This window comes from Rattus rattus, chromosome 6 (assembly GCF_011064425.1).
Source record: "Rattus rattus isolate New Zealand chromosome 6, Rrattus_CSIRO_v1, whole genome shotgun sequence".
NCBI lineage: Eukaryota > Metazoa > Chordata > Mammalia > Rodentia > Muridae > Rattus > Rattus rattus.
The window spans coordinates 56948082-56968809 of record NC_046159.1 but is presented as its reverse complement, the minus strand read 5'-3'; the positions used below and the strand labels follow the sequence as shown (position 1 = coordinate 56968809).

General features: G+C 47.6%; 1 protein-coding gene across 1 annotated transcript in view; it reads right to left on the bottom strand.

Annotated features, from left to right (window-relative positions):
* The window catches only part of Chchd6 (coiled-coil-helix-coiled-coil-helix domain containing 6), a 217476-nt gene that overhangs the window by 23571 nt on the left and 173177 nt on the right, over positions 1-20728 (bottom strand). The window contains exon 6 of the mRNA XM_032906118.1: positions 14467-14537. Coding sequence (XP_032762009.1) covers positions 14467-14537 — 71 coding nt within the window. The remainder of the gene's footprint in view (positions 1-14466; positions 14538-20728) is intronic.

Here is a 20728-nt window from a genome sequence, read left to right as displayed (position 1 = left end):
CCCTACCTAAGTCAGAGGGTCAAGTATTAGAGACAATACAACTGGGGCCGAGAGGGGCCATTATGAGAGACACCAATAGTATTTGAGTTCTCTGCCTCAAAGCCCATGTGCTTCTGCATAGAGCTGGCTTCCTCATAGAAAAACAGAACAAATGCTAGAAGAAAGCACAGAAGGTCTTTGTAGGCAGGAGGATGATCAGAGGATCATGCTTCTTCCCATGTCTACCACCCCCTCCATCCACTGAACTGTGCTCAAGAACACAGTTGGTGCAGTCTGAAGAGTGTGCCACTACTGCTGCATTCAGTAGAGAACAGGCACAGCACAGTCTAGAGGGGCCGGGTCACCGCAGTAGTCGCTGGGTTGGCTTCAGGAGACTGGTTTAAGAGTTGGACAGGATGAGAAAGCAGCAGAAATGCACAGGTCTGTTGAACACACATCCCATCTCCCCTTTCTTCCATCAGGAATGCATAGAGACGTCTGTTGAACACATATCCATCTCTCCTTTTCTCCAATCTCATCTTTCCTTCTCCAGGAATCCTGGCTAGGGGAGTGGGCACCAATGGCCTGACAGCTCCAGTCTCTAACTACATTCCTAGAAGGTTCACCTTCACTATCCAGCCTGCAGCTCAGGAGTAATAACACACATTGATGGCCAGGGATTTGGCCAACAGCTGTCTGAACAAAGGCTCACATGGTAGAAGTCTCCATGGAGGTTTTCAGGCTTGGACAAGTACCAGGCTCATCAGTGACTTACCTGAAGTATGAGGGAACAGTGACCAACAAGTAACTAAGAGATGGAGTATGAGGAGCCACAAGATTATGAAATTACACACATCAATCCCCAGGCTGGATTGAGTCCACTCATGGAATGAATACTGGATCCTGATCCTAAGCCCAAGCTGGCCATATATGGAGATGGACATGCAGGAAGCTTATGCCAATGGCCAGTGGAGTCAGCTGAGCAGTCAGCAGGCATCAGTGTGCCAAGGGGGATCTGGTGAGTATGGCATTGTTGACAGAGCACAGTCTCTGGATGAGGGAGATGCTATCTACAGCACAGTGGGAGGGGAGGAAAGGACTCCAGTGAGATGTGTGTCTCCCCTGAAGGATAAGGGAAAACCAAGGCAGGGGACTAGGAAAGCTCTTGTCACCTAGGGCCGTATCTCTCTGCTGTAGAGCTGCAGACAGGGAATGAGGAAGCCTGGGCATCACCCGCTGTCCTTATAGATGCTCTTTGCTAACTTCCAGGCCAAGCTGGAAGGAGATGGGAAGTATAAGGATGGTAACTGGTGACCCAACCTTTACATGTGGGTGCTCCAAGAATGACCCACCCCTGTGTTTAGAATAGCTTGCCTATACTAAGGGAGCCCAACAAATGTCAGCACTTGGAAGGTGAAACCCTTACATGGCCTAGAGATACGATTATTTTGCTATGATTTGGAGACTACACCTGGGACACTTGTTTACATCTCCAACTGTTTTGAGCCACCTTTCTGTGACATCCACCCTCTTCTCCTGAGAACAAGATGTCAGGGCCAAAGACAAGGCTTTCCTGCCTCCAGCCTGGCAGGCCTTTGGGAATCTGGCAGGGGGAGAGCCCAGCAGCTAGCACTGGGTAAGCAGCATTCGCTGACAGCACCCAGCACTGAGGGGATCCTTCACTGATACTTTGCTCCCCACTTGCCAGGTCACTCCCTAGAGGAACAGTCTGTGCACACCACAGGGCTGCATCGGAGGCTTGGCTCCTCCCAAGTCAGAGCACATGCAGCCTCAGCCAAGCTTTCCCAAAGATTAGGAAAGGGAGGTGACACAACCCAGAAAAATAATCTAACAGCAACAATGCTAAGCACTCACCTCTCTACTGATTAAAAAAGGAGAAAAAAGATTGGACTGTAATACCATTTAATCCCCAGAAGCTAATCTAAATGTAACACTCAGAGGAAAACAAAAGTGGCACAGAAGAGATGCGCCAGCCCTGCCTTCAGGGAGACTGGCTTTATTCCCAAAGCGAACCCATTAATAGAGCTGGGAATGAAATGCCAGTTCTGTCTTTGTAAGGGGAGGGGATTACCAAACTGTTGTTTCTAAGCTCACTTTTAAGTCATGGATCTCTGAACAGCAAGAAAGCCTGAGGTTGAGGCAGCCCTTCCCATAAGCCCATGGCCAGTGCTTCCAAACCTACCTAGTAGGTGTTGGCTGGACACGCATGAGCGCCAGGCCATTGGCACACACAGATATAAAGAACATATTACTCCATAGTCCTCAGACCTGCTCCTCTCCCTGTAGCCTGCAACACAGGAGGTAACTGCACAAACAGGGCCTGGTCAGGTGTCCCTGTTCTCCAGAGCTCGATGGCACCCACCTACCCTCCTCCTGTATCAGTGCTGCACAAAGCCCATTGTGCAGCCCTGGTCACTATCTCCCACACTGGCCTGCTTTGTTTTCTCCATGGCACTTTCTATCATTCAGTAGCATAGTCTTATCCACCCTTCCCCATATTGTTCTCTCCCTCTCTAATTATGTATATATATATATGTAATGTATATGTAATGTATATGTATATGTAATGTATATGTATATGTATATTTCTTAGTATTTGTCTCATTCACTGTGGACTATCTGTTTTGCTGCCTGGGAGGGGGTGGCTAGGGTCTTGTCATTTTCTGTCCCTGGAACACTGCAGCCTGTGGCTGCAGGATGGGTGAGTCATTCCAGCTGGCAGTGCTAAGTCCTGTCTCTGCTCTCGACACTGTCACTTCGTCCTCCCCCAAGGCTGCCAGTTATCTTTCTAAAGCACAGACCCAATTCCCCACTTAAAAGCTTTTTTTTATGACTTGCTGCAGCCTGCAGAACAAGTTCCAAATGGCTCTTGTGCACTGCTGGTCTTGTGTCCAGAACTAGCCTAAACTCCTGGCTTTGTGCAATGAATACCTTGGCCACCCCAGGCCTGCCTTCCTGACACCTCACCAGAACACTCCTGTAGGTTCCACTCGCCCTGTCATCTGAGCACAGAGCTGCCTGACCATCTGTCTGGGGCTACCTGGTGAGCTCAGGGGACTCAGATGCCCCACTGTGATCGGCTCAGGTCACCACTCAATAGCTCAGGCAGAGACTGATGTGCCACGGCTTCTGTTCCATGAGAGCTTCACCACATTCCATGGCTCCATTGCTCCCAAGGCGTCTCTGGGCACTTGAGAGTCCCCTGAGTGCTCGGAAGGTTTGGGGCTACGAAGATGAAGGGAGCAAAGCTTCCCCCAGCAAGAAGCCTGCACTCTGCAGACTAGACTGTGGTGACTAGGGATGGGTGAAAAGCCACACTAAGGGGCAGTGGAGGGGTCCTACCTTTAGGCACAGTAAAGATAGGGTTCTGTGGTACAGAGTCAAGAGGATTGCCAAGATGACTTTGCAGAGACTGGTCAAGGCAAAAGCAGTGATATGGGGAGAGGGTATGCTTAGGTAGGGCTGCCTGATATTAGAGACAGCAAGGACCACATCTCATCCTCAGCTAAGGAAGGAGGCCTGTGCCAGGTCAGAAGTCACACTACTCAGTCTCATGTTTAGGAGAAAGAATAATGAGGACAGTAAAGAGAGGAAGCTTCCAGACAAACACACAGGGCCCCCGGCTTCCTTTTGCCAATGGGAGGCCCAGGCACCAGAACACAGGCCATAGTTAGTTCCAGATGTCCCCAAAATAGAATACTAGGCACCTCTTCATGAAAAATAGATGTTGATAGTTCATCAGGGGAGGAGAGACAGAGGACAACATGGGCCACACTCTGAGTATACATCATACTACTACTTCTCCTTAAACACTCTGGTAGAAGACAAAGGCTGGACATTACAAAGGCTCATGGCAAGTCAGGAAGTTCTTTCCTAGACCTTGCTTGAGTTTTCATAGCTGCAGTTCATGTCTCTGGCCTTGATGCTTCTCAAATAAGGTTTGCTTCTCTGAGGAGTGCCAGAGGGCCTGCTGCCAGTTTCTTTTCAGGCCACAGACTATACCTGCCTTTCCTGTTAGGCATGCAGTCCTTCCCTATAGGGCCTCTCACTGGGGCCTGCAGGACTTAGTTAGGACTTAGTTAGGACTCATCACTTAGGCTGACAGGACAGAGCAGGGAACACAAAACTGCTGACAATTCCTACATTCATCCCACTTGACCCTAACCTGGCATTCTTAGAAGCTGGCCTTGGGGCCTGAGGTCCTCAGAGCATCGGGAAGTCTCCTTGTCTACATGCCTGCACTCCAATCAGCTTGTCACTCAGGGGGCCATAGTGGGCATCTTTTTTTTCCCTGATAAAACCCCACAGACAGAGTCTAGGTCCAAGGGAGAGCAGGCTAGCCATTGTCATGGCTGCTGCTGCTGCTTGGTAAGAAGACAATAGTCCTGATCTCTATTCTACTCCCCAGTTTCCTTCAGTAATAATCCTCTTAGTTCAATTATACAAGCTACTCACAAATGCACACTGTTTAACAGTGAGCACTTTACATAATGCTACCGTCTCATTTGGTCCTGTCAAAAACCTGAGCTCCCCTGAAGTCAGTACCAGTCTCCACCTGGAGGGTGGCTTTTCCCTGCTTCTCTGTATCATGCACCCACACCCCCAAAGAGAGCGTCAGGTGTCATGTGGCATCCAGGCATATAGATCCAATACCCAGTGACTCTCTTCTGTGCTTGCCTGCTCCACTGTGGCTCACCCTCTGTGGCATCTGCTATTCCAGAGTCAATAGTTGTGGGGCCTTCTATCGAGCTGCAGTGAGCTGTTCTGGTGTTTTACAACTGCAGTGCTCCATCCATAGCTGCTTGTATCCAAAGTACCTCTAGGGCAGGGTTCTTCAAGGACAGCTGCCAGGTACTAGCCTCCCCTCCCTGGCGCTTGTGGCTCTAAATTCGGTTGTGACCATACTCTGGGTATCAAGGGCAGGTGTACTTGCTAATATGTAATATAGCACTAGTAGTGCGTACTGTGAATGCACCGTGTGCACTGCTGAGGCTTAACAAGCACATCCCAATGCTGTGTAAACACGGGCAGAGATGTGTCTCAGTAGTTTGTAGTGGGTTGGTCAGAAGCTGCCATATATTAAAATGCTAAATTCTGTACCCCATGATGTGGTTGACCAAGACAAGGAGATCCTCACATACACTAGCTTTTGTTATGTAAACCTTGCCCCCAAGTTATCCCTGACTGGTTACTAAAGATGACTATAGCGTGGGCTGGGTAAAGGGGGGGGGAAGCAAAGGTTCCTGGGTTTGGGGTCTCAGGCAGGGACCACCACGGAGTAAGGAGAGAGAAGTCACCATGGGGTAGCATGGATTGTGAGCGAATGGCATGAGGGCCAGCCTGTTGGAGTAGGAGTGGCCCAGACAGAACAAGGCAAATGATATCTCAGGGTTATTAACAGGGGTAAAACAGCAGAGAGGGTTGATAGCTGCCCAGCTCTAGTGCTTTTAAGGTTTATTGTAAATATAAAGGTTCATTTCTTTTATTTGGGAACTAATAATCCAAGTGGGGTAAAACGCCCCAAAATAATATTAATCACAATAGTAGTTCTGATATCTGTCACAAGTCATACCTTAAGCAGTACACAACTGTGATCTGATAAGCACCTGACTGACCTTGACGTCCTTGCCCTGGGGAGACACTGCTTCCTGTGGCAAAGGCTTCTATGGAACAGTATGTTTTCTCTCCCAACCCTGCCTGTTAGCCCGGGACAATGGTGCACTTCTCCCACACCATGTTTTGGGCTGGCTGGTGGGGACATAGCATGATACTCATACTATACATACTATACTCATACAATAAACTCTGGATAACAGGACACAGAAAAGGAGCCTAAGCAAGCATGACAAAGACAGGAAAGGGAGGACATGCTTCACAGAGAGCCGGATATGTAAGAACACATAACCCAGTGATGTGTGTTCTGAAACTGAGAGCCAAACAGTCTTAGACTTGCAATTCCACCAACAGAATTCATCTGACCCATGGGCAGCAAATGGGTTTCAGCTCAAAAGCTTATCCAACTGCTGCTGCTGGGCACAGGAGGGCAATGCTGAAAAGAGCCTGGGAACCACATGCAAATTCAGAGAGAGGGAACTGGGGTCCAATTGTGATGTGTACCCCATTGCTGACTGGAACAGGTGAACATTCAACCATTTACCCCCACACACCATACTCCGAAGACCAATTCTTTTCATGGCTCTTCCTTTCCCCAAGAGACATCACTTTGCAGTGGCATGGGAGTAGAGTCTTGCCAATGACCCTGCAGCTTAGAAAAGCTCAAGTATGTCTTACCTTCTCCTCTTCTCCTCTCTTCTCTTCTCCCCTCCCTCATCTCGCAGACAACACTGAGGCATCCAGTCAGTCTGTGTATTAGTAATTTGTCCCTGGCCTTAGGTAGAGTAAGGAGAAGCAAGTGGATAATAATTGCCTCCATGCCCACCAAAGTGGGTCTGTTAAGAATTTGCATAGGAAAATACCAGACTTGTCTCAGTTTCTACACCAGGACACTATATTTAAGAGGCCAATTAACCTGCCATGCCTGCATGGTCTGCCCACATGGATACAGCCTCTGCCTTAGGATGGAAAAAGATGGCAGACAGGGTGCCACAAAGCACCCATATCATGGTATGCACCCTCTGGATCCACCTCTGGTGAGAACTGAGCCACTGGCATCCCTTGAATTCACATAGAGCTGAATGCTACCTGGACTAAGAATGTTGAATGAATGCCTCTTTATTTTGTGTTCAAATCAATGTATAACATCTTAATAAGTCAACTATCCTCAGCTTACTAAGTAGATGGGAACTGAAGGACTCAGTGGATCACCCAACAGTTGGTGTAGTAGATCTTATTATCTTCCAGGGAGGGTAGCAGTTTAAAGCAGCAAGTTTCAAGGGACATTAATCAGAGATCCTTGGATCAAAGTCCTAGGAGTACAATGATTCAGTTTCAGGAAATAGTTAATAACTCTCTTCCTCCTAGCTTGATTGTTCTAGAGTCTCTAAAGCTGGCTCTTTGTGGTCTAGGACGACAGCACAAGCTTCCTGACAATGAGAAGCCAAGGCAGGCTGTGAATGAATCCCATGGGAAGAGGACTGAAGGTTGTCATAAAAAATAGATGTGGCACAATAAATGCAGGATGTTCCCTGGGGTCTTAATCTCTTCTTTCAAAAAACTAGAGCAATCCCGTCCACAGTGCTTGGGTGAGGTGGGAGGGCATACATACCGGGTATTCATATCTACACCAACAACTCAATTCTTCCAACAGGAATCCCCAAATTCTGACTGTCGGCCTCATCAAAAAGAGTCCTCCACTGACTGGAGGCTGGAGTCATCGGAATCTTGACTCAGGCCTCTGGAGATAATGGGAGGTTTCTAGGACCAACCCTGCTGTGTTGTTGGAGCAGCTCTGCCAAAGTTATATTAAAACTTCCTGATTTTTGAACTTGCTGGCTGAGTCCAGCCATTCCTCAGAGGCTGTCAGCTTTGCCTCAGCAGCAGTGGAGCAGCACAGGGAAACTTCCATTCCCTTGCCATAAAAGCCAGTCTTTGCAGGTGTCTGATACCAAGGAAGCCAGGTTGTACAGGCCAGGACCTGAGAAAGGGCCATGCATATGTGGCTGTGCATTCTTGAGTCACTTTCCCCACAGCATTTCTATTAGCTCATGGCTTCAGTGAAGGCCTTTAGGTCAGTAGGCTGATCTCACAGGGATGCAAAGAAATAGCATTCCTTGGGAGGCTGCCACATAGCTAGCTCAAGGCTCAGGAGTCTAGGTGGGAGGCTAGAAACTTAGGGTTTTTTTTTTTCCTTTTAAAATACTTATAAATTCCTGAGCCACTTAAGAAGCTAAGAAGCTCATGTAAAGGTTTCAGAAATGGTGTTTCCAGAAGGTTCCCATGACTGGAGAAACTGAAACCATGGTTCAGAGTTTTAAGAAGCAAACATTCTGGAGAGCCACACCCTGGGATAGGGTGACTCAGCTAACTGTCAGGAAGACTATTGGAGCTACTCAGCTGAGTCCCTGAGAATAAGATGACCTGCTTCGGGGTTGGGGATTTAGCTCAGTGGTAGAGCGCTTGCCTAGCAAGCGCAAGGCCCTGAAGTGAAAGGCCCTGGGTTCGGTCCCCAGCTCGAAAAAAAAAAAAAAAAAAAAAAAAAAAAAAAGATGACCTGCTTCATCTGAGCGGCCACCAAGGACATCTCTGAGAAGAAACCATCACTGAAGCCTCTACAGTGCCTGACATGCAGCTGAGAACTATCAGGAACATGAAGAAAGGTCATGAAAGCAGGGGTGAGTGGTCCAGCCACTAAAGAGAAATCCAATGTTTCTCCTCAATGGAGGTAAGGAAAATGTGCCTGGAAGGCAGGAGATCCTTTAGTACCTCTTGGTGGTCCCATTGCTGTATGATTAAGGTCAGTAGGAAACCACAAGCCAACCCAGGAAGGATGATAAATGGTCCAGATCCTTCAGGAAAGATGTGAGTCACCCTCAAGGTAAAGAACCAAGATCTGCCTGCTGAGTATGGAGGGAATGTGGGGTGGATAAGAGAGGAATGTGTTTTAAGTACCAGGGATAGCTAGTCAGAGAAAGGTGAGGACTCCCTTTGTGTGCAGGTGAAAGGGAATTCTGCAGTGGACACGTCCCCACATCCAGGGGGAAAAGTTGTTTGCTTACGGGCAGGTCACTGCTATTGTTACTCACTAAGTAGAAGAGCAAGAAAATCCATGCTTGAATTATTATTATAATTATTGCCTTATTAAATATGCTAAAAGGCAAAGGCAAAGAGAGATCTTAAAGGATCCCAGTGTAATGATGGCAACTGTCAATATCAAGCGAAAAATACATTAATGTAGGAATCTCTTCAGAGATGAAAAATGATTCCCAATGACAGTGAAGTACAGACACCCCAGACACTACAAGTAGAAACTTTTTATTAGGAAAATTACACCAAAGAAACGCTAAAGGAAGCCCCCTTCCTTGGGGGGCATGTCTCACTGTGAAACTCAGGCTGTCCTCAAACTCGCTGCCCACCACCTGTCTCAGCCTTCCAAGCACTGAGGTGACAGGTGTGCAGCATCAGGCCTGGCACCATCAGTTTTTTTGTCAGAAGGGAAGTGACCAAAAGGAACAATAAATGTGTAAGTCTACTAACAACAGCAGTGACCTGCCCGTGAGCAAACAACTTTACCCACTGGATGTGGGGACGTGTCCACTGCAGAATTCCCTTTCACCTGCACACAAAGGGAGTCCTCACCTTTCTCTGACTAGCTATCCCTGGTACTTAAAACACATTCCCCTCTTACGCACCCCACATTCCCTCCATACTCAGCAGGCAGGTCTTGGTTCTTTACCTTGAGGGTAACTCACATCTTTCCTGAAGGATCTGGACCATTTATCATCCTTCCTGGGTTGGCTTGTGGTTTCCTACTGACTTTAATCATACAGCAATGGGACCACCAAGAGGTACTAAAGGATCTCCTGCCTTCCAGGCACATTTTCCTTACCTCCATTGAGGAGAAACATTGGATTTCTCTTTAGTGGCTGGATCACAGTTGTGAAGGGCACCAGGAGCCCAAGTGGCCAGGAAATCTTGGCTTCTCCTTCAATGGGATGATTGTACGTTCTGGCAGAAGCACTCTGCTCTGGGATCAGGAATTCTTCCCCAGAGGAGTAAACGGTTGCAGGAACAGAAGCAGGGAGATGAAGGCAGTGCTCAGCTCATTTCCCACTTTCCCATCCTACCCATGATGACAGTGCCACCCACATTTAGGACAAGTCTTTCCTCTTCAGGCAGACCTCTACTCAAAGACAAAACACAGAGGTGTCTTCTAGGTGACTCCAAATCCAGTGAAGCTAACACTGAAGAGTAACCATCGAGGGCTACCAAAACAGACCATCTACTGGATCATAAGTCAAGCTTCCAAGCAATTTCAGTTTCCTATTTTCAAGTCACTAATTAGCAAATTAAACTAGAGAGCAATCATACCAAAAGTAGAAAATCCTCCAATGTTTGGAAAATCATCAATACATTTCTTCAAGAGGAGAAATCAGAACTAAAAATTAAAAAATTGAATTAAATTGTAATGAAAATACATCAGCTCAGAACTTAAATGCTGTAGCAAAGCTATATACTCGAGAGAACTTACAGGCATGACCGCAGATAGAAGAAAGGGAATGAAGCTGGGTGTGGTAAGCTTATCCACTGCTTATCCACAGTGAGCTACTCTGAAGACATGTGCTGTTAGTAACATCATGTGAACAGTAGTAGAGCAGCTTACTATTTATCCCTTAAATCAGCCAAATCACACAATGCAAATCTAGATGGCATGTGTCAATCACTTGGTGTGGCCTCCTGATGCAACTAAGACCCTGCATTTACAGGATGGTGGAAGCCATAGTCCAAGTCATACTACAGCACACTACCTTATGGCTGATATTTCCATTGTAAAGTAGAATGAGCACACATTAAAATAGTGACCAACAGTAGCCTGGTATACCGGGCACTGAACCAGCAGCACCACCACTTGTGATCACCAAGCATGGTGTGCTGTACACAGCGGCCTGTGCTGCTGTCTCACAAGACTGGCTGCTTAGAGGTCTGTGCACACTGGTGTGCAATGCTGTAGAAGAAAGTGTTCAGCCCCACTGTGCTCCTCTGGGCTACTGCCCACGTGGTCCAAGGTTGTTTGAGGTGTTGCTAAATAGCACATGGATGCACTTTGCATTCTTAACAACAAATGTAAAATAGTCCATGTGATATCAACACAGCCCCTGCTTACTTCTAGGAACTTCACCTACACCTCTCTTCTGCTCATTACTCTGGCTACACAGCCATCTTTCAGTTCCTTAAGTGAACTACAAGACTTCTTGTCTTAGGGCTTTTGCACATGCTGTAATAGCTTCCCTTTCCTTCCTCTGGCAGCTCTTCATCTCATAGGAGTCAGTTCAAGTGTCATTTTCTCTGCAAATCCAGCCTAGGTCAGGTTCCTTGGCTAGACACTTCTAGCACTGTATTTCACAGTACTGTTAGACCATTGTGAACACTTGTTGGGAAGTTGCTTTCTCTGCAATTCAGTTTAAGAAAATGTTTTTCATATCTCAAATGTCAGTAGGCTCTTCCTGGGAGAGAAAGAAGTGGTCTTGTTCCTAGCTAGAACCTCAGTTCTAGCATGCTACCAGGAATCGGAGCCATGCCACATGTGGTAAATGAATGAACGAAAACATGGACAGAGTTTACCATCTAAGTAATCATTTGGTTTGCTCAGTGCTGTTAGCAATGCTCCACTGTCTTGGAAGGAAACTCCCACCATTTCTGCCACTAGCAGCTGGCATTCATTCCTGTGACATTTACAATGCAATTTGCAATCATTTGCTAATCCGAAAAATCTCACAAACATTTTTTCCTTTGATATTTAAGGAAAATACTTTCTAACTTTGCACTGTTTACTACATGAGGGAAAAGACAGCGTTCTGGAAATCTATTCATCAAATCTTTCTCCACCAAGCAAGTGCTGTGAAGTGACTCAACGGCTGCCATTATTAAAATCTCTTAGTACTGGCTGGACTAAGAGACTCACAGATGGATCACAAAGAACATCCACTTTTTGAACACAGTCCTAAAGGCAGGATACCGATGTGGCCCAAGGGCTGGCAGCTCCAGGATAGTGAAGCCCATGGCCCTGCTTCATGGACCCTGAAGACTGCTGACTCAGCCTCTAGCCAAAAGTCATGCTGCTACCACCATTAACAGCTGACACCATCCTATGCCTCCCTTCTGTAAGGAGACGGTGTGCCACTGTGTAGGGTATTACAAAGTGTGTCCTAGTTGGAGGTGAGGAAATGGAGACCTCAATGATTGAGTGACTTGCTAGTAAGTGCAGAGCTGAGGTTGAAGCCAGTCTGTTGTCAGGTCTGGTGGCCTAAGGCCCCAACCACCCACTCCAGATTCAGAGAGTTCTCAGAAAGAACAGATGGGCCAGAGAGATGTTTGGTGCTTACAATCATGTTCTGAGGACCTGAGTTTGGTTCCTGACATCCAACAGTGGTTACACTGTTACACACACACACACACACACACACACACACACACACACACACACACACACACACACCTTTTTTATTTCTTATGTATATAGGTGTTTTGCCTACATCTATGTCTATATATAGAAGTTACAGACAGTTGTAAGCTGCCATGTGGGTGCTGAGAACTGAACCTGTGTGAGCAGTTAGTTCTTAACCACTAAGACATCTCATCTCTCCAGCAACCCCCTTTTAAAAACATTATTTTTAATATGTTTTTGTGCAATGTGTCTATGTGTGAGCATATTAAAAATAATAAAATAGATCTTAAAAAAAAGAAAGATAGCAAAGACAAAGACAAAGACAAAGCAAAGACAGAGCTCTGAAACAGTCTGAGTTAAGCTTTAGCCCTCGTCCTGTTACACATCCACTGTGTAAGTCAGGTCAACTTAATAGAGGGATCTGTCTACTTGGCTATGGATTCAGAAGCTTTAGAACATGGTCCCTTGATACTGAAGCCTTGGGCCTGTGACAGCATAAGACATGATGCAGGGAACTTGCGGTAGAGGAGGCCTGCTTACCTCATAGCAGCTGGAAAGCAAGGAGCAGGAGATGAAGGCCAACATGCCCTTCAAAGCTATGCCTCTAATGGTCTAACTCCCCGTTTCTAGATTGTATCTTCTAATGGCTTTACCATCTCACAACAGCACTGTGGCTTGGATCATGTCTTTAATTCCTGTGACTTTGGGTGGGTGGGGCATGTGATACAAAATTACCAACCAGCTGTGATCTCAGGCAAAGGGTCCTTGACACAGTAGTAATAGCATACTAGAGAACCAACCTGAAGGTGAGCAAAGCACAGCTATTCAGTATAGGCTCAGCAAGAAGCAGTGGCCATCCAGGCGTGCTACAAACACCCAAGACCACTGTCTTTCACCTCATAAAAACCATATTGGTCCATTTCTATCTTGTCTTTCGAGGTCAAGAGGATGCAAAGGTGGCCTGTGACAACCAAGTCAGGTTCGCGAAGGCAGGTGGCAGGGCACCGGGTATTTAAGGGTGAAGCAGCTTTACTTTCCTGTTGATGGAGAAGTCCCTCATACGGTCAGGGGTTACACTGCCACAGTGGTTGTCACCTGGCTCCCCATCCTCCTTCTCAGTCTGACATGAGGCTTTCACAGTCTGGGGTGAAGCAAGGCTCTTTATGAAATAGGTCCTGCTGTCCCTCCACGAAGGCAAGGACACCTGCAGGCTGATGGCACACACCATTCAGGAGACATTAATATTTAGGCTCTTGGGGGTGGTGGGAAAGGGCAACATCCTCAGGGCTGGGTACCCATCCCTTTCCTGTCTCCTTCTACCTGATGGGAAAGTCCTGCCCTCCCACACTGTACATTCCCATTGTCCCTCTAGGGCTTAAGGTTTCAAGACTGTTGTTTTCTTTTCCTTCCTTGGTGCTGCTTATCAGCATCCCCTAGCCACCAGTGTTTCACAATGTGGGAACAAAGGGAACCCCGTTCCTTATGCTACCCCACCATTTCCTCAGGTCTGTTCTGATTGTATATCAGTTCCACCCTATTCTCCTGGCTTTCCACATGGTTCACAATTATCCATAGTATTTTCTTTCACAAGTACTTTGTCACCTCATAGCTATGCAACCCTCCTCTGACTCTGACACCTTCTTCTCATGGTGCCAGATCCAACCATTTTGTACCATGATGGGCTTTTCTGGTGACTCACCTAATTTGCTGGGAGAGAGATGCCAAGGGAGCAGAAGGGGTTGATAGTTCATCAGAGAATCCCAGTCTTCTGACACACAGACCATCTTCACACTTAAAGTTTTCCTTTCCCAGGGATTTGCACCCCAAATGATTCATGAAAAAGCTCACACCTCCCTGCTTCTGACAACCTGGTTCAGTGTTCATGGACAGCAGCACAGGAACGTGGCAGATGGGGCTGAGTACTGGCACGAGCCTTTGACCTCTCTGAGCCTTTTTCATTTGGGAGGACAGCAAGAGTGTACTGAGCATGAGGAGCTCTGTGTGTTCAGCCGGAGCAGGAGGTTCCCACAGGGGACACACTGACACCCCGATCCCCATCCCCCACCACCTCATAAAGTAGTGGGCCAGGGCTGAACCCCAGATCCCTTGGAGCCTGTTCACTGCCCCTCACCTAGCTAGATAACAAAGCAGCTGCTGCCCCAGAAAAAGGCAGTGGCTGCAGCCCACTGCAACACACCAAGGAGCTGAGAAGAGCTGTGTGCTAATCTGGGTAATTACTGATGGCCAATGGCTACCTTCAGCCCAACTGAGGGGGCTGATGAACAGATGGCTGTCTTGTTATTAGAGAAATTTGCCATCAGGCAGGTGGCAGCAGGTTTCAGGCCACGCATGGGGATTTCTACAGATGCAGGCAAGTTTACAAAGAACAATAAGCAGATCCTTACTTTATTGTGCTCTCTGCTTTTGAAGCCGCCTCGTGGAATTGTTGAGAAGACAGTTTATACAGCTCAGCATTCTACAAAGAGAAAACACAGAACTGGTTACCAAAGGTCACCACCCCCTTCTAGGAGCCTGCGGGTCACAGCACACTAGAACTGGACAGGGGCTTATATCTTATCGGGTGTCAGCACAGCCTAGGTCTTAGCCCCCACGGCATGCTGATCACTGTGACAGAATCCCAGAAAAGTGACTGCTGAAGGCAAACCATGATAACTTGTAGTTCATAGAGCGGCAAGCTGCAGGCCACAAGCTAAATCTGCTGGCTACCTTGCTTGTAAATAAAGTTTTATGGTTAACACACCCATGTCTCCAGCTGCTTGTATGCTGCAGGATCCATGGAATGGCTATGGTGGTGCCTGCATGGTCTGCAAAGCCCGAAACATTTATTTCTTGTAAAGAAGAATGTGCCGACATTGATCTTTTCCCATCCCTATTTGGACAAGTGGACCATGCTGCCTAAAGAGATCAAGTGACAAGCTGAGGTCATACAGTGAGCAGCAGGGTCAGGGCTATCCAGGGTCTTGACTCCTAGAGTGGACATGGGGCATACTCTGTTGTCCCATGATGCACTGTGGGAGGTTCTGAAGGCATGTACTATTCTTCCTGCAGTTACCCATTACACATACATCTATGGAGTCAGGCTGGCAAGGAAAACTCAGGAGCAAGAACATGCCAGCTGTGTTTGATCCTGGTGTTACATTGTGATTTTCAGTAAGTTGCTTAACTTGTCACTCTGGTCACACAGGCTCCTAGCACCGACATCTTCATTTGCTCCTGAGAAGACTGATACTGACATCCTTTCAGCCTCATGCTGAAGCACTCCAGGTGGGAGTACTCAGACCCATGCACAGTTAGTCAGACATCAGAGTGCAGGGGAAGGCCACACCTGGAGGCTGAGACAGCGAGGTCAATTTGCCCCTGTACAGAGGTGTAGGGTAAGTGGTCAGATGTCTTGAGTGGGGTATGAAGCCAGTAACAGATGCCTTTGTGCGGTGTGCTGTGGTCAGGTCCTTTACATAACAGTTATATTTACTCCTGAGAAGGGATTCTCCATGTTTCAGAGAAGCAAACAGCTTCAGGTTCATCAGTCCTTGCAACAAGCTGATGTGACAGTGCACAGACTGTGGACTCCCAGGGCTGTGCTTCCTTGCACGTATGTCAGGCTCGATCTGGCTCTACCTACCTGCTAAAGAAAAATAACAAGCTAGTCCCTGGATGATCAGGGAAAGAAAAGTCTGACCACAGGTTGCCAGGAGAGTACATTATGTGGGGAGGAGCCCAATTAGGTCTATAGGGAAGGGAACTAAGGCAGAGGACTTCCTTGGGGGACTACAAGTATGAATGCAGGACTGGGCTGGAATCAGGCTCCACCTTTACCTGTTCTCTGAGATTTCCATTGTCTACAGTCTCAGGCAGGTTTGATGGGAGGTCAGCATGAGAAGGAAACACTTGCAGGAAAGCTTAGAAGCACAAAGTCCCTGGCGGGAGACCTAGAACCTAGAAGGTGGAGCAGGTCATCTAGGTTATCCCTTCTAGTTTCCTCTCTCCACACCAGGGAGGTCCTTCTCTAAGGTGTGCCAATAACTCCAGCACACAACAGGCATGGAATAAACGCAAGTCTTCATCACAGACTGGCATTGGAAGATCTATACTAATGTCACACTCCGGAAGCCTTCTGCTGCTTCTCTGGAGTCCTTACATTCCCATCCTTGCTTCAGAATGGTGTGACACTCCCTGATATAGCTGTCCTGGTTAAGGATAAAGGCAGAGACACCCTGATCAGTCTCTCCCAACTCCTCTAGCACATATTCTTTTGTGACCTCCTTGGAATCACTAGGTTCTAGTAGAGCCCTCTGAGGATGTGGCCTGGCCCATGGGCCCACAGTATGACAGCACTTTGGTGTGTGCTGGCTGCAGTCTCTGGGTAAACCACTTACTTCCTCCAAGCTTTGATTTCTTAACTGCAGAGTGAGAGAAAACCAGGCACACAGATCTCCCTCAACCCACACAGCATGGTAGAGCTTCTGAAGCCAAAAAGAACCTCGTGTTTCCACAGAGCCTGGACTTTCTTAAGGAACCCACCTGGCTCAGCTGTCTCTTGAGTTTCTTTTCTTCTATATGTGTTCACAGAGTTATATCACAGGCTTCCAGGCCCCTCTCAAAGAGAGGACTCAAAGGCTGAGATGGGGCCCACGAGAGCAGGCAGAAGAGGCCTAGAGCCTTGCTCTGTCTGGTAGGCAGCATGCATCTGTCCCAGGGGACACGGAGCCAATCATGTGGTCAGTAGAATTTGTCATAGGAAGTGTCTACAGGCCAAGAAGTGGTTATAGCCACCCCACTGTAGCTTCCTCTATTTTCCTCATGATGACTCAGTGAAAATCCCCTGTTGGTCCTATCCTGACTGTCTATACAGACCAAAGGCTTTGTAACAACCACTGGCCCGGAAGCACAGGAGAAGTCTCCAAGCCACAATGGGGGGTATACATTACATTACTTCATGAGCCCTTGGTTCTCCAGCCTTCCTCACTAAGGATAAGTATCCTGCAGACTATAACTTGTCGTAATTGTGGGCTTCTTGAGGACTGGCCAACTTGTTTATCCTGAGAACTACTAGGTATGGGGGTGGGGTCCAAGTTAAGTAGAGCCTGTGCCCTGGCTATATGGGGTGCTCAGACAACACAATGTCACAATTACAAACAGGCACAAGGTCAGTAGTTCGAGCTGTAGGAGTACCTACCAGAGCAGCCTGCAAACTTGATTAGACTGTCTTCTTGGGAGCTAATACCTGAACTGAACCAAATCAAGGCATTTCTTTTGCTCCCCCTTACCACCTCTGGTGGTTCTAACAATGGAGTCCATGGCCTAGCTCATGGTTGACTAGCACCCAACTTTACAACACAATTTTTGTCACATCAGTATTTTCAGAAGTGAAAGCAGGCCAGAGGCTATAGTGAGTTGCTAACCTGCTAGGGCCTGTAGCCTAGCCCCACCCCTCTTCTTTCTACCTCTGGGTGAGGTCATGGTATACTTGTAAGCACCTTGTGGGCAAGTACTTTAATGAGAGAGCATTCTGTGAGGCACACTGTGAGTGGGCACTGAGTGAGCACACCCTGTGAAGGAGTACCTTGTAAGGGAGCAGCACAGTGGGGGTGAGGGCTCTGTGAGTAAGCCCTCTGCACCCCAAGTCAAGTAGCTCCCTTGGACCCACAATGTCCTTTAGGCCAATAAATTCTCCAACTGTTGTAAACAGTGCTGAGGAGAACAAGTGCCTACCTGCAGCTCTGTGTGCGAATGAGCTTATCTACAGAGAACATTCTAGAAGTCAGGGTCTTGAGACAAAGACTAGATTTATTTCTAACAAACTGTAAAAGATGAGCAGATATGAGCCGAACAAGGAGGAGGTCTCATGAAGAGAGAGAACAATATGTGAGTGCCCAAAGGGCAGTGCAGGTACACCAGGGAAGCAGGGACTGTCAAACAGTGGGATCGAGGGCGGGGGTGGGGGGTGGGGGTGGCTAAGAGACACAGTAGGTACAGTAGATTCAACTTCAGGCTAACAGCCTGAGTCCAATGAAGGGGGAATAAAAGTCTGGCTTTCTTTGTTTTGTGTGTTTGAAACAGGGTTTTGCTCTGTAGCCCAGGCTAATCTAGAACTCACTATGTAGACAGGGCTGGACTGAGGGCCACAGTACTATTCCTATCTCAGCCTCCTGAGTGCTGAAACTACAGTCCTCAGCTACTATGCCTGTCTTTTTAAGTGAGGGAATAACAAAGCAGTCCTATTTTTAAAAGACTGTAGCATATGTGGACAATGGAGTCCCATCTTCCTAGAGGGGTCATCAGCATTGGAGGGTCCTGGACCACCAGGGCCTGGGAGCTATAGTTACCACAGAAGCTCACAGGCTTTCTGACTGCTCTCTGATGGGCCTGCACTGTCTGCACATCATCTGTGCCCACCATCAGGAGCTGATAGTTTTGGAGATTTTTCTTCCCGTAGAGTCCTCAGGTCCCCACTTCTGGAATGCCTTTTCCTCTACTCTAGACAGCTGCCCCTCCTCCGCTGCCTGCAGCTGCTTCTTGAGCACATCTGAAGGCAGAAGACCTGATCTCCATTAATTAAATCTGCCATTAAAAATTAAATAACGTGAGTAAGAAGGTGTGAGTATTATCTCTGTGGGTTTCAAAAGTCGCAGTGTTTCTTCAATTACTTCCCAAGCAGTTTTCATATTTCATACTGTCTGATTTCTCCAAGGGCCTGGATTTGCAAGATCAAAAGAGAGTGTGAGGGTGAGAGAAGCAAGGTGGGAAGGTGGGAAGGGGAGGATGGCATCAAAACTTGTCATGGGCAGGAGAGATCAACCTGCTGCTCCCAGGCAGAGCTAGAGGAAGCAGCAGAGTAGGAGGATGTAGGGGCACAGAGGTCGGCAGCAAGTCTACCAGTGCAGGTCAGGGGAGGCCCATGTGTCCATGTACATGACGATGGATACAGAAACAAGAGCATATCCTATATGCCTGGGAAAGAGCTGCTCCTGGGCCAGAGCCCTCAACACACACACCTAGGGCAAAAGCATTCATGAATGACTACTAAGGGAAAGAAAGCAGGGCTGTGTGTCATGGAGACCTAGCTTGAGAAGGGTCACAGCATTAGAGAGAATTGAGGTTCCTAAACAGACATCACTGTGGGGAACGGTGTAGAGCCATATATGAATCAGAGCACCATATATGAGCACCAGGCTACTGGTGCTCAGGTCAGGACCTTCCTCCTAGTGTGTGTCATGGGTAAGACTTGCACTGCCATGTCCTCTCCTCTGCACAGTAAGAATGATGATGGAGTAGTCTGCACAGGCTTGATGGGAGTGGGGGAGGTTCAATGCATTATAGAATCACACAATGCCTGGCATACACTGGACATTCAATAAATGTTTTAAGAACTTAAACATCCCTCACTTTATGCGTATGAACCAATAAGGCCAGCAGAGTGTGGAAGAGTTCTCAGAGCTGAGGAATGAAAGAAAGCTTTTCAGGGGGCGTGACCTACACCACCATTGGGCTTTTAGTCTCTTTTGCTCATGATCTATCCCCAGAGCCTGTGAGAGGGCCTGGCATGAGAATTGCTGAATAAACTCAAACCAAGGCCAGAACCTTGCGAGTGATGCACAGGCTAGTTAGGAGCAAGATAGCTCCTCGGCTCCAGCTGAGCACTGGGCCTGCACTCACAGGTCTAGCAGGCTACTGCAGACCTAGTTGGGGTAACACATGGTATGACCAGGGTACAGGGTACAGAAGAACAATGGCTTGTAGAGGATAGGCAGATTGAAGCTCAGTGACTTGGATTCCTTCCCAAGTGGTGGGAGTATTTTAACACATGCTGTGGGAGGATGCAAGGGGCAACAGTCACATGCGTGCTGGCTCTAGCAGCAATGTACACAGACTCAGTATCCAATGAGGGTGAGAAATATGTCCTGTCAGAAGGTTCACTGGCCTTCCCTGGCCAGGCACTATTGTAGGGACTGCCCAGCAGGCTGATTCCTGGAAAGCTCACAGCAGGTATTCTGAGGTAAGAACTTGGCAGATGAAAAAAACCGAGGAGGCCCAGGCAGGCAAAGGGACCACCAAGGTGAAAGGACAGGATGCCAAAGAGCAGGGTGGGGCAGGTACAGGTTTCTTCAACAGTCCCATACTGTGATTCAGGAAAAACATAGTGACAGGTGTGCAGACCCAACACTGATCTGAAGTGTACAACTAGTTGAATGGTGTCCTAGCAATATCAGTATAGGTGGGAAGGGGCCCAGAGCTGGAGGCCGAGGGGAATACTCTGAGAGGAACAAATTGAACACAGGCCATGAATGAATGCGAACATACCCAACACACTATGGTCCCACCACTTGCTTCTTTATATAGTCAGTAAGCATATATTGGGTGCTTGCTATTTGCTAAGGCTTGCTCTACAAGCAGTGAGCACAGCAGGTGAGGGGATGGAGTCCTTGCTCCGCAGAGCTAACAGTCTGGATATGGAAGAAGTAAACAGATAATTTCACTTAGTGTCAATGCCACTTAAAAGATCTCACAAAACTTAAGGGGCTGTGGTTTTCAATAGATGTCAGGAAAGGCCTCTCCCTTAACTGACATGAAGTCACGGCCTGAGCAGGTTCTGACAGGGTGACTGTCCTAGGTGAATTCTTGATAAAACAATAAACACTTTCAAGG